Below are 12,591 nucleotides of genomic sequence, written 5' to 3'. Positions count from 1 at the left end.
TACTGAGTTCAGGAAATTACAAAATGTTCTGGAAGAACTTTCTCCCGCTCCTTAAACAAGCTTCTTTCATCACATCCATCCTTTTAATGTGCTGTTAGTTTTGTTGTATATACGTAGGCGGTGTGCTGTAATAAGATGTGTGCACTCACCATGTCATGGTCGGGGTAGTAAGGGTTTTCATCTGCCTCAATTTTTTTTCTCTTTGGAAATTAAAGAGTTTCCTGTGTCCTAGTTTCTGTATCGACTATTCAGGCAACAGGACCAAAAAAAAAAAAAAAATCTCCTAAGAACATAGATCTCATTTATCTTTATAGTCACACCCAGTCTCACAACGGCCTTTTAAATGAAAGAATTTGTTAAGGTTTTTTAAGACTGAATAAGGCTGCATTTTCACAGCACACACTAAAACAGCACACACTAAAACATTCTTCCTACCATCATACTTTATATCTTAATTATAGTCAAGAGAGTTGAGTGTGATGGCACAGGCCTATAAGTGCCAGAACTCAGGAAGTTGAGACAGGAGGATTCCAGTCTGTAGCCTGGGCTACATGGTGAATTCAAGGCCAGTATCTATGTACCAAAATCCTCTCTTAAGTGGGAGAAATATTACCAAGAGCTGGCCCCAGAATTCCTTTCTCTAAAGCAATGGTTCTCAGCCTTCCTGATGCTGTGACCCTTTAATACAGTTCCTCATGTTGTAGTGACCCCACCATAAAATTATTTTGCTGCCACTTCATAACTGTAATTTTGCTACTGTTATGAATCGTACGTAAATATCTGATATGACGGATACCTTGTATGTGACCCCTGTGCACAGGCTTGTGAACTGCTGTTCTAGAGCAAAGACAGTATTTGAAAGTTGGGAATCTGGCAGAGTTTTGGGGTTTTTGGCTCAGCTCACTGCTGGACACAAAGCACTGACATCTCTGCTCCCCACATACAAAGCACAGACAGACCTAAGCCGGTGTACAGCAACTGCCTAGCAAACTCGACAACACTCAACAATTTCAGTGAACTAAAGAAATCCTTAGTACTGAACTCACTGTTTCAGTCAAGCACTCTGTAAAACAAAATTGTGCACCATAAACATTAACAAACATCAATTATTATTTTAGAAATAAGGTTTTATGTAGTCAAGGCTGGCCTCAAACTTGCTATGTAGCTAAGAATGACCTTGGACAGATCGTCCTCCCACTAAAATCCCAACGCGGGGTTAAGAGGTATGCACCACTATGGCCTGTTTTATGCAGTGTTAGGTATCAAATTCAGGGCCTCCTGTATGCTAGGCAAGTACTCTACCAACTTAGCTACATTCTTAGGGTCCCAAACGTTAATTAGTAAGAGCGCAGGTGCAAGTCGTGGAAGGCGATTAATAACCACAGAACAAGTGATACACGTCAAAGCACATTTCCTTTTTTTTTTTTTCTTCCAGATAGGGTTTCTCTGTGTAGACCTTGCTGTCCTGGAACTCACTTTGTAGACTATGCAGCATCAGGTAATTTCCAGTAGTTCTTGGTGTGACACTCACTTTTTGTTGTTTGCTTTTGAGACTACACAGGTCTGACCGTGTAGTCCTGACTGTGCTGGAGCTCACTATGTAGACCAGGCCGGCCTCAAACTAAGAGAGATCGGTCTCTGCCTCCAAGGGTATTGGGATTAAAGGCGTGTGCCACGACTCCCGGCCGACACTTTTACTTTAAAAATGCAGATTATGCACTGTAGTGAAAATTTGTTTAGTGCTCTTCCTGTGTATAATTATTTACTCAGACCGTAAACAACAGAAATACTGCTGGGATGGTTGTTAAAATCAGAAAGTGTGTCCAACCTCCCTCTGAGCTCTGCTGAAGTGGATTAGCAACACTGACAAAGCCTCTTGCAAACCTGCAGGACAAAAAGTCACTTTGGGTGCTAGGGACGCGGCTCCATCGCGGCCTATCAGCGCTGGGCTCCACCCACCGCCCCGCCTCGCTCCCGGCAGTACAGCCTGCATCTCCCGTGAGCCTCCGCGACTGTCATTCTTCGGTAGGGAAACCCTTTCTCGTCGGAGAAGCGTGTAAACCACGAATCACCTAGAGCAGGCTCCGTGGCGTCCAGGCGGCAGGCGGGACTTCCGCCCCACGGGCCCCGTCAGTCAGGAGGCGGAAGCTGGTGCCGGCGGGAATGTTGTAGTGCGGCACCTTGCAGCGCTCTCGCCGGGTTCTACGCGGGCGCGCCCCCCTGCACGTCGGCGCCCGGGGAGCGAGGTTTCTCGAGGGTCCTCGCATCCAGGTGAGTAAAACGGACTGCTGACGCTAGGAGAAGTGTGGCCGAGTGCGGGCCTCGGGGCGGCGGCCCCGCGCGGACTGGCGGGCGTGGGCTTCTCACTTCCCGTTTGGTTCCGCTCGGCTCGCCCGCGGGCAGGCCTCCTGGGACACCCTGCCCTTCCTCAGGGTGGCCCCGACTGCTTTCACCGTTCGCTCGGCTTCTCTCACGCTGTGCCCCGGCCGCCAGACACGCGAGTCCTAAGTACCTGGCTTCTGCTTCGATCCCGCGCCCTTCGCTCAACAATAGTTCTCTACTTCCGCAACCCTGTTGGCGCCTTGTTTTGTTTTCGAGACCGGGTTTTGTAGTCCGGGTTGGCCTGTTGCTCGGCGGTTCTTTGGCCTCATCCTCCCGGGTGCTGGAATTACCGCTTTGTGCCATCTCGATTTTCAAGAGCGCATCGGTTAAATTGGTTTTTCTCCTCCCCCACCCCGTGTGATTGCTTGAATGAAACTCAAGGGACGAACTTGCCTTGCGATTTCGGCCCGGCCTAATACAGAACTTATTTTCTAAACTTAGAAATAAGCAGGCTTGGAGTTGGAGAGATGGCCCAGCTGGTAAGAGCACTTGCTGCCCAAGCCCTAGGGTCTGTTGGACTCGCCGCTGTGGCTGGAGGGCCTGGACCCCAGCGCTGAGGGAGGCGGAGACCGGAGAATTAGTGAGGATTCCTGGCTGCCGTCCTAGCCCCAGGCTCAGCGAGAGACCCTGTTTCGAGGGAGCAAGGTGGAGAGTGATAGAGCAAGGCATCCAGTGCCTTTTCCTGGCCTGCTCGCTCATGCTCACCAATGGGTATACACCACACACACAAAGAAACCAGGAGTCCTAGTGTGCTTACTTAGTTTTGTGACAGTTAACCTCCACATACATACAACTGCTCATTAAAAACTTTTTTTTTTTTTTGGAAACATCTTACACAGTATGTGTTGAAGATTAGATACTTTTAAGGTTCTTTTTTTTTTTTTTTTCTTTCACCAGCACAGCAAATGATGGGATATGTTTTTAAATGGACAGTGATTTTTACAGAATTTTAGTTTTCTTCCTAGCATTGATCATATGGATACTTTAAAAAGGTTGATATATGTGGTAAATACATCTTAACGATGTAAAATAAAGTAACTAAATGTTGGTAGAAACAATTTTAAGACTAAAGTGTTCTTTTTAATAAAGTGCTTGAGGAATTTGCAGAGTTAAATTTCTGATTTAAGTCTGTGCTTTTTGCATATATCTTTCTGAAGAGACTAAGAAACCGAACTCAGCCTAGCTGTTCTTCACAATTTTGAGACTGTAATGAAGGCCAGTGCATTTTATGTGTGCACATAAATTTTTTTACAGATGATTGTAAAGTGCTGATCAGTGGCCACTGAATATAATTGAAACAGAATAGGAAGATGGCAGCAAATCCTTCAGGACAAGGTAATGCATGCTGGGATTTCTGTTATTACTAGAGACTTCCCCTCCCATCCAGTGAATGTATTTGAAGTAGAGAAAATCTAGTACAGAACAGCTCCTGCCTCCAGAATTAAAGCATGAATAGCAAAGTGAAACCCCCGATTTAAAATCATTTTAACACTGTATCAGCTACACATTTTTTAATATTACTAATTCTGTATTTATTATTTTTTAAAGATTTATTATGTACACAATGTTCTGTATGCATGTACACTCTAACTCCAGAGGAGGGCACCAGATCTTATTGTAGATGGTTGTGAGCCACCATGTGGTTGCTGGGAATTGAACTTAGGACCTCTGGAAGAGCAGCCAGCGCTCTTAAGCTCTTGAGCCATCTCTCCAGCCCCTAATTCTGTATTTTAATTGTTAAGATTAGTGAGTCACATTGTAAACTTTTTTCCCCGTTTTCCATTTATTTTTTTTATTTTTTTATTTTTTAAATTTTTTTTTTTTTAAGATTTATTTATTTATTATTTATACAGTGTTCTGCCTGTATGTGTGTCTGCAGGGCAGAAGAGGGCACCAGATTTCATTATAGATGGTTGTGAGCCACCATGTGGTTGCTGGGAATTGAACTCAGGACCTTTGGTAGAACAGCCAGTGTTCTTAACCTCTGAGCCATCTCTCCAGCCCATCCATTTATTTTTGTATAGTGTGCATCTGTGTAAGTGCATGTTTGCATGTCTGTGGGTGCATGTGTGTGGGTCGGGCATGCGTGCATGTGGAGACTAGAGGTTGACATCGGGAATCATCTTCCATCACTCTCACCCAGTTCATTGAGGCAGGGTCTCTCCGGAGCTCGCTGACAGGGCTACTCTGGCTAGCCAGCTTGCTCTAGGGATCCCCTCTTTCCGCCTTCCAAGGCTGAGATTGCAGGTGGGTCATTGTGCCCACACAGCAAGTATGTGGGTTCTAGGAATCTAAACCCCGGTTCTCATGGTTTTGGGAACAAGTGCTTAACCACTGAACCATCTCCCCAACTCATAAACTTCATCCTCTGGCTTCTTTTACTTGAAATCAGCGTTTTTTATAAAACTGTCGTCAGATAATAACCATACCTTTATCTTCATTGCTGTAAACAACTCAGTCATTTTACCTGTTACTATCTTTTAATTAAGTTTGGCATCTGATGCTGTTAAGAAAATTTTTAAAAAATGTTTTGTTGAAGTAAAAATTTATTTTATTCAGGTTGGTTTGTTTTTGTTTTTTTTTTTTTTTGTTTTTTTTTTTTTGCTTGGTTTTTTAGCTTTTTGAGGGCTATGTGTTGAACTTGTGGTCTTCTTGTTTCCACCTCCCAACTGCTGCCATTACAAGTATATGCCAGATTCAAATCAAATATTTATTTATTTATTTACTTATTTAGAGGCAGAGTCTTGCTATGTTGTCTTGGCAGTCTGGAACTTACTTTATAGACCAGGCTGACCTCCAACACAGAACTGCCTGTCCCTAGTACTGGGATTAAAAGCGGGTGCCACCACCACACCTGGCTCTTAAAATGTAGTCTTTAGAAAGTATTAGCACTCTGTAACTTTTATGCATACTACTTGAAATAGGTCTCTCCATAGCAGGCTGAACTGTTTGCCTTTTAGGTATGTTGGACCCGTTAGCACGGGTAAACATTTATATATATGGTCTTAACTTCTTTTAAAAATTAAGTTAGAAAAGTTCAGATTGAAGTAATTTGTATTTGATCCTCAGTACCCCCTAACTCCTGCCAAACTGGGCCAAATGCAAACTAAGAGAAGTCTATTTAGGAAAGAAAGAAAAAAAAAATCCACACAATGCATTCACAATGAAAACATTTGAAATTATCTCATTCTGTTATCAAAATTTTCTGGTAACTTTTCCCTTTGCAGTAGGAACAAATATTATTAGTGTTGCTTTTGGTTGGCTCATAGTCAGATCTACTGTGACAACCCCCAGTTGTCCAGTCATTTGACTTTAGTTACTTTGTTAAGAATTCTGTTTCTATGGAGCTGCTACTATTGGACACCAGCAGAGGGAGTCTGTCATGGTCTATAGACTTGAGGATCCTCAGTACAAAGTTAACAAAGGAACACTTTTGAAGTTGATTTCTTTATTTTAAGACAGGATTTCATGTTTAGCCCTGGCTGGCCTGGAACTCCCTTTTTTAACGTTTTAAAATTTAGGGACTGTAGAGATGGCTCAGTGGCTAAGAGTAGTGGCTGCTCCTTCAGAAGACCTGGGTTCAATTCCCACCACCTGTGTGGCAGCTCACAACTGCCTTTAGGTCCGGTCTGTAATTCTGTGCGCTCACTTCGCATTCTCAGGCAGCTGGCACATGTGTGGCATACAGATACACATGCAGGCAAAATACCTTTTTTAAAAAATTGATTTGTATTTGCGTACTTGTGTGTGGAGGTCAGGAGACAGCTTACAGGAATTGGTTCTCTCTACCATCTATCCTGGGATCACACTCAGGTTGATGGGCTTTTCATCAAGCCTTGAGCCAGCTGGCCCTTCTCAAATATTTTAAGATAGCAAAACAAACAAACAAAAACAAAAAACAAAACCTAACCTCTTTCAGATCTGGCAGTTTTCCATAGTATAGCTGTAATCCGAATTTCTAGGTTTGATAAGCTTTTGACAGTCACTGAAGTCTTATATAATCCAGTGTTGTGTGGAACATTTGGTAATTTCTCAATAATTATATGATTCATAAGTTGTAATATCTTAAGAATTTTACCCATTTTGGAGAAATTTGATATGCAGAGGGAGACCATCAAACTAGAATTTGGCTAAGGTTCCATTTCTGTAGATCTTTTTGTTTTTAGATTTTACACATACGTGTGTGTGTGTGTAGGCAGGCATGCCCTGGTGTGGAAGTCAGAAGGCTCTGTTCTCTCCTTCCACCTCTGCTGGGACCCAGCCTGTGTGGCAAGCCCCCTTCCTTATAGAAGCATCTAGCCCGCTGCCCTGTTTTGCACCAGTTCTTCTTATTGGTAAAGGTGGCAGCCCGATCAGTCCAGCTTGATTTCAGAAAGAGCCTGTGCAATAGACATGGAGGAGTGGAAACTGCCCTAGTTTCCTCAGAATAGTGCTGACTGGACGACCTGGAGATCCAATGGGTGATGTTGACTTGGAGAGCACACTGAGTGCTTTCTCCTAATTTTAGGGTCCTGTATAGGAATATATTGGCATAGCTCCCAGGAAGGGTCCCATTTGAGCCCTACTTAATTCGGAGTTTTAGTAGAGGGAACAAATGCATCCGTCAGGCTTGTATTTTAAGCTGCACCACCTTCTGGAGCTTCAAAGTCAGGTGTCGTCTAGACTGACCTTGAATATGTGTTGCAAAAGCAAAGTTGGTAACCTTGAACTCTGATCTTTCTGCCTCTGTCTCACAGGTGTAGGTGTGCATCACCACAGCTAGTTTATACTGTGTTGGAGGTCGGATCCAGGGTTTGTGCATGTGCAGCTAACACTCCACTAACTGAGCTAGTCCCTCTCACCTCCACTGTTTGTTTTAAAAGACAGGGTCTCAAGTAGCCTAGGCTGGCCTTGTAGTCCACCTCACAAGTGCTGGGATTACAGATGCATGCCACCACATCTGGTAATGCATTATGCTCTTAAAGTTGCTTGGAAATGGCCAGTAAGGAGAAAGAACTTACTTGTGAATTCATGACCATGTTAGAGAATAAGTAGGCATTTTGCTTTCTGGTTTCTACATGGCTCAGGTCTAAAATGCTTCTTATTCCCCTTCTCTTCTTTTCTTTAGGTTTTCAAAATAAAAATAGAGTTGCGATTTTGGCTGAACTGGACAAAGAGAAAAGAAAATTACTTATGCAGAACCAATCTTCAACAAGTCACCCTGGAGCTAGGTATTGACTATTCTTTGGAGGTGTCATTACTAATCATGCTTACACTCTTTGGAGGTCTCATTTTACTGTGAGAATTAGCTTCCCTTACCAAATTCCTAATTGTGTTCATAGTCTGCTCATTCCCATTATGTCATACATTACATTTCCCCACAACTGCTGTGGTCTGAGATTTGTTCTGCATATCCATATAACCCAGTGCCAACTTTCTAGAATCTCATCAACAAGTGACTATCAGGTTTTTTTTTTTTTTAATTCATAGTTGTTCAACCTGTATGGACGATGGTCATAAGTTTAATTATCATACAGACAGTGAAGTAAGATTTTACTGTTGACAAGCATCAAGCTGTTTTTTTAAAGATGTTAGTGTCTGGTGTGGTGGTGCATGCCTTTAATCCCAGCTCTTGGAAGGCAGAGGTAGGTGGATCTCTGGGAGTTTGAGGCCAGCCTATCCACAAAGCTAGTTCTAGGACAGCCAAGGCTACAGAGAGAAACCGTGCCTCAGAAAACAAAAAACAAACAAAAGAATAAAATAATAAGGATGATGGGGCTATAAATTATGAAATCTATGTAATAGATTATTTGAAATCCCATGCAAATAACATAGGCTTTCCTATTGTAGATGATGGGAAGAAGAAGGGAGTACGTTTATTCTAGAAGTTTTCTAGTTTTCGTTTTGTTTTTTATGCAATTGGGATTTTTGCATGCATGTTTATCTGTGTGAAGGTGTTGGATCCCCTGGAACTGGAGTTACAGACAGTTGTGACCTGCCATGTGGGTGCTAGGAATTGAACCTGGATCCACTGGAAGAGCAGACACTGCTCTTAACCACTGAGCCATCTCCAGCCCTTAACTTTTTATTTTAAGTTTTATGACATACGGTGTGCTGGGTAGTCTTGGCTGGCTTGGAACTCTAGATTTTCCTGTATCCACCCTTAAGGGCTGATTTTATGAGCGCGCCACCATATTCAGCTTAGCAACTTTTTTATACTACAAAGAATCCACAGGGCCTGAGACGGCGCAGTGGTGAGGAGGGCTCTTGCCTCTAAGCCTGGCAGCCTGGATTCTACCCCAGGACCCTTTTTAAGTGCATATATAATGAAAACTGTATGATTCAGTGTAAGTCTGTAAAGGCTTAGGGCTTAGCTTAGCTCAGTGGACTTCAGGCCTTGCCTGTGGTTTCTAGTGCCACGCCCAGAGACCCAAACCACCAGATGGCATCTCTTCAGATTTGTCATACAGCGTGGTGATTACTTAATAATTAGGTGTAACTGAAAATTACTCAGATCTGGTATCTCAGAATAAAAATATTGGCATATGACGTGATAGGTTATTCAGTTTGATTTAATAATTTTAATGTATGTATATTATTAAAACATAACATACCATAAATATAAACAATTTTTATGTGTTAGCTGCACCTCAGTGTTTTGTTTTGTTTTGTTTTTCTTTTTTCTTTTCTTTCTTTCTTTTTTTTTTGAGACAGGTTTCTTTATGTAGTCTTGGCTGTCCTGGACTCACTTTGTAGACAGGCTGGCCTCAAAGTCACAGAGATCCACCTGCCTCTGCCTCCCTGAGTGCTGGGATTACAGGTGTGTGCCACCTCACCTGTCGGGGTGCCTCAGTTTTAAAAGTAATTTACTATAATAAAAATGTGCCAATCTGGCTGTGTGTGGTGGCTGCACATGCCTTTAATCTCAGCTCTTGGGAGGCAGAGGCAGGTAGATCTCTGTGAGTTGAAGGCCAGCCTGGTCTATAAATCAAGTCCCGTATAGCCAGGGCTACATAGAGAAACCCTGTCTCAAAAACCAAAAATAAATAAATAAATACAAAGTAAAAGTAAAAAAATGCCAATCTCTAATAAATCCCCTTGGATAATGATTTAAATTTTTAAAAAGATAAGGATATCTCTGTGTTTGGTAACCAAGTAACCAAGATTTCCGTTTTAGCATCTCCCTCTCCAGACCCTCTCTTAATAAGGACTTCCGGGACCATGCTGAGCAGCAGCACATTGCAGCCCAGCAGAAGGCAGCTTTGCAGGTGAGCAAAGTGAACTGACAATTTCAGTGGAGAGTTCCAGCTCTGGGAGCCAGCCTAGCCTTACTATGTATCTTAGTGGAGCAGTATCAGTAAACTGTTTCCACACATAACTACAGTGGTTTGTCAATGCTCATTGATGCCCAGATGGAGTGAAGGACCAGTGTGGTAGTAATGAAAGTATCTTTCACGGTCTTAATGCAGCCATGATTGATTCTCTGCTGGGCTTTGCCAAGGGATTTCTTGTTGACAAAAACTGAACTGGCTAGTTTTTAATAGTACCATATATGTCTTTAAATTTGTCACACCATTACTTGCTCTGATTGTGTTCTTGGTTTACTGTTTAGGTATTTTTGTAATGGTCTGCACTGCTTACATGGAAAATATTTAAAGGCTCATACTGTTGTGCTAGAAATGTGATGGTCCAGCTTGGAGACATTCTTCAAAGTAATCGCTTCAGTATTACATTCCTCTTGGATAGCTTATGATTCCCAGAGACCTTGGACTAAACATCTTTTTTCTTTTTTGGATAGGGTAATCTCTATAACCCTACAATATCAGACCTAGGAGGGTCTTGAGTTCTAGGCTACGTAGCAAAACCCAATCTCATAAAAACTTAAAAATAAAAATTGGAAAGTTGAGCAGAATCCCAGAATAGGAAAGGACATCATAAGCATCATCTCATTTCACATGACTAAAAACAGTCTTTTTTTTTTTTTAAAGCAAGAGGGAAATTACTGATATTTTATTAATTTTTAAATTAATTATAATTTATTCACTTTGTATCCCAGCTATAGCCCCCTTCCAATCCCATCCTCCCTCTCTCTTTTTCTCTCTTTTCCCCCTGTGCCCCTCCCCGAGTCAACTGATAGGGGAGGTCCTCCTCCCCTTCCCTCTGACCCTAGCCTATTTAGGTCTCATCAGGACTGGCTGCATTGTCTTCCTCTGTGGCCTGGTAACACTGCTCCCCCCTCTGGGGGAGGTGATCAAAGAGCCAGCCACTATTCCCCTTACTAGGGAACCCACCTGGACACTGAGCTGCCATGGGCTACATCTGCAGGGGTTCTAGGTTATCTCCAGGCATACTGATAGTTTTTAAATTAGTTATGTTCCAACATTGTCTCATTGTTGGTGGATTTTAATCATCAGTGGTCACTACTGTCATCCCTTTTGGAGCTCCTCCTCTTTCTCAGGCATTTTGTCTCATGACCTTTGCTGCTGCTTTCCCTCATTCCAAGAACAAAGCAGTCATGTCTGCTGATGGAGGAGAGTCCCGAGGAGATAAATAGTCTGCTAAATGAGTGCCTGCTGCAGTATGTTAATCTGAATGTGCTGTTGTCCTGTGTAAACAAAGAGTTGTATTATAAATTAGAACTTGGGAATTCAGAAAGGACAAGGAATTTTAATGCCGTGGTTGAACAGTTGTGACTGAATAGCATAACTGTTTTGGGTTTCTGTTCTGTTTTGTTTTAATCTTTCTCAGCACGCTCATGCACACTCATCTGGATACTTCATAACGCAAGACTCTGCCTTTGGAAATCTTATTCTCCCGGTTTTACCGCGCCTTGACCCGGAATGAAGAAAGCGTCTGTGATAAAAGGACCGTGTGATATCGAATGTCAAAGCTCTCACTCAGCTCTATACAAACTTTCAGAATTTTGGAGAACTTAGTTTCTGTTTCTTTAAAGAAAGGCGTACGTGAGCGTGGAGAAAGAAGGGCAGCTGGGATGCTGAGGACTTGGGAAGCACTGCCGTTGGAGGAATTGGTTGTGCTGGGCGTCGGGCCTGACTGAGTCTCCTGTGTAGTCACTTGACTTCACCAAGCTGGACTGAATGCATCATGCATGAAGCCCTGGGTTTGGCCCCAGCACTGCACAGGTGCAGCACAACACTGCGCATGCTACAACCCCAGCTCTAGAGAAACAGAGGCAAAAGATCAAAAGTTCAAGGCCATCCTTGCCTAGGAGGGACTCCGAGACCACTCTGAGGTATATGAGACTGCACCTCAAAAAACAAAGACAGAAGCAGACAAAAGAGCCATTAACAGTCCTAAATGTAAAGACAAGATGCTTTTTAAAAATGTGAACAATGAGCTTACACGCTTATTTGTGGTTTCTTGTGTTAAACATCCTATCCAGAAATATGCTCTAAGCTAATAACTAGTTCTCCTACTCTGAATTTTAAAAGAAGACTCCAAATCATATTAAGTTACCAACCGATCTTAAATCTTTTTAAAATAAATGCTACTATCAATGATGTGACTAAACACTCATGAACTGCAGCTTAAGCAATATGGTGGTTTTAAATGTGTGTGAATTCTCACTTCATGTCTCTGTGTAAGTGCTGTGCTTGAGTGGTTTTATTTTCAAAATAGAAAATATTATCTAATCGAAAACTTAGACAAATTAATACATTTTAAGTTATTTTTAAATAGAGACTTAGGTTAAGCAAGTTGCTTAACAGCGCCAAACTTTAACAAGAACTGAGGTGCTTATTTACATATATATTTTCTACCCTACATATATAATTTCCTGTCCTATAAAATTAGAATTTGATTAAAGTCTGAAAAGCATGGGTTCTGTAACATCTTGCATAAAAATGTCATGAACAAAATTATATTTCTTGTAAGGACCTGGCATTGCTATGAATGTATTGTTTCATTGAGAAGCCCCAAACCTCATGACCTTGTGTAACTTACTGTCTTCCTCGCCGGTGTCTCTGGTGTAGCCCCTGCAGGTGTTCTCACCAACCACATAGCACTGTCTTGCTCAAAGTAATCGAAGCAATAGTGAGCAGTTCTAGAAGAGGCTCTGCCTCTTAGGAACCTGAACTGATTTCTCCACCTGAGTAAGATGGGACTCTCCTAGCTATAACTCTGCTTCCCATCGCAGAATGGTACCCTTGTGCTTGCTGCTGACCCAGGGACCCTCTTGTTCCTATCCTTCAAAAGCCCATCCATCTTCAA

The 12,591-nt window shown here is 42.4% G+C and overlaps 1 protein-coding gene across 2 annotated transcripts; it reads left to right on the top strand.

Moving 5' to 3' along the window:
- The first annotated feature begins 2,037 nt into the window (after positions 1-2,037).
- Positions 2,038-12,306, top strand: Inip (INTS3 and NABP interacting protein). Of its 2 annotated transcripts, XM_021664101.2 has the most exons (5): positions 2,038-2,271; positions 3,637-3,717; positions 7,490-7,592; positions 9,539-9,629; positions 11,110-12,306. In XM_021664101.2, the coding sequence occupies exons 2-5, from the start codon at positions 3,693-3,695 to the stop codon at positions 11,203-11,205; spliced, it is 315 nt and encodes a 104-aa protein (XP_021519776.1). In that variant the 5' UTR covers positions 2,038-2,271; positions 3,637-3,692; the 3' UTR covers positions 11,206-12,306. The 2 variants fall into 2 exon arrangements, with proteins under 2 accessions (XP_021519776.1, XP_021519777.1); XM_021664102.2 differs by lacking the exon at positions 3,637-3,717 and having other exon boundaries at positions 2,042-2,271.
- Positions 12,307-12,591: the final 285 nt, after the last annotated feature.

The sequence above is a fragment of the Meriones unguiculatus genome, chromosome 3 (genome assembly GCF_030254825.1).
Source record: "Meriones unguiculatus strain TT.TT164.6M chromosome 3, Bangor_MerUng_6.1, whole genome shotgun sequence".
In the NCBI taxonomy this organism is placed as follows: domain Eukaryota; kingdom Metazoa; phylum Chordata; class Mammalia; order Rodentia; family Muridae; genus Meriones; species Meriones unguiculatus.
Note: the sequence above shows the minus strand (reverse complement) of the source record. Positions and strands in the feature narration are given on the sequence as shown.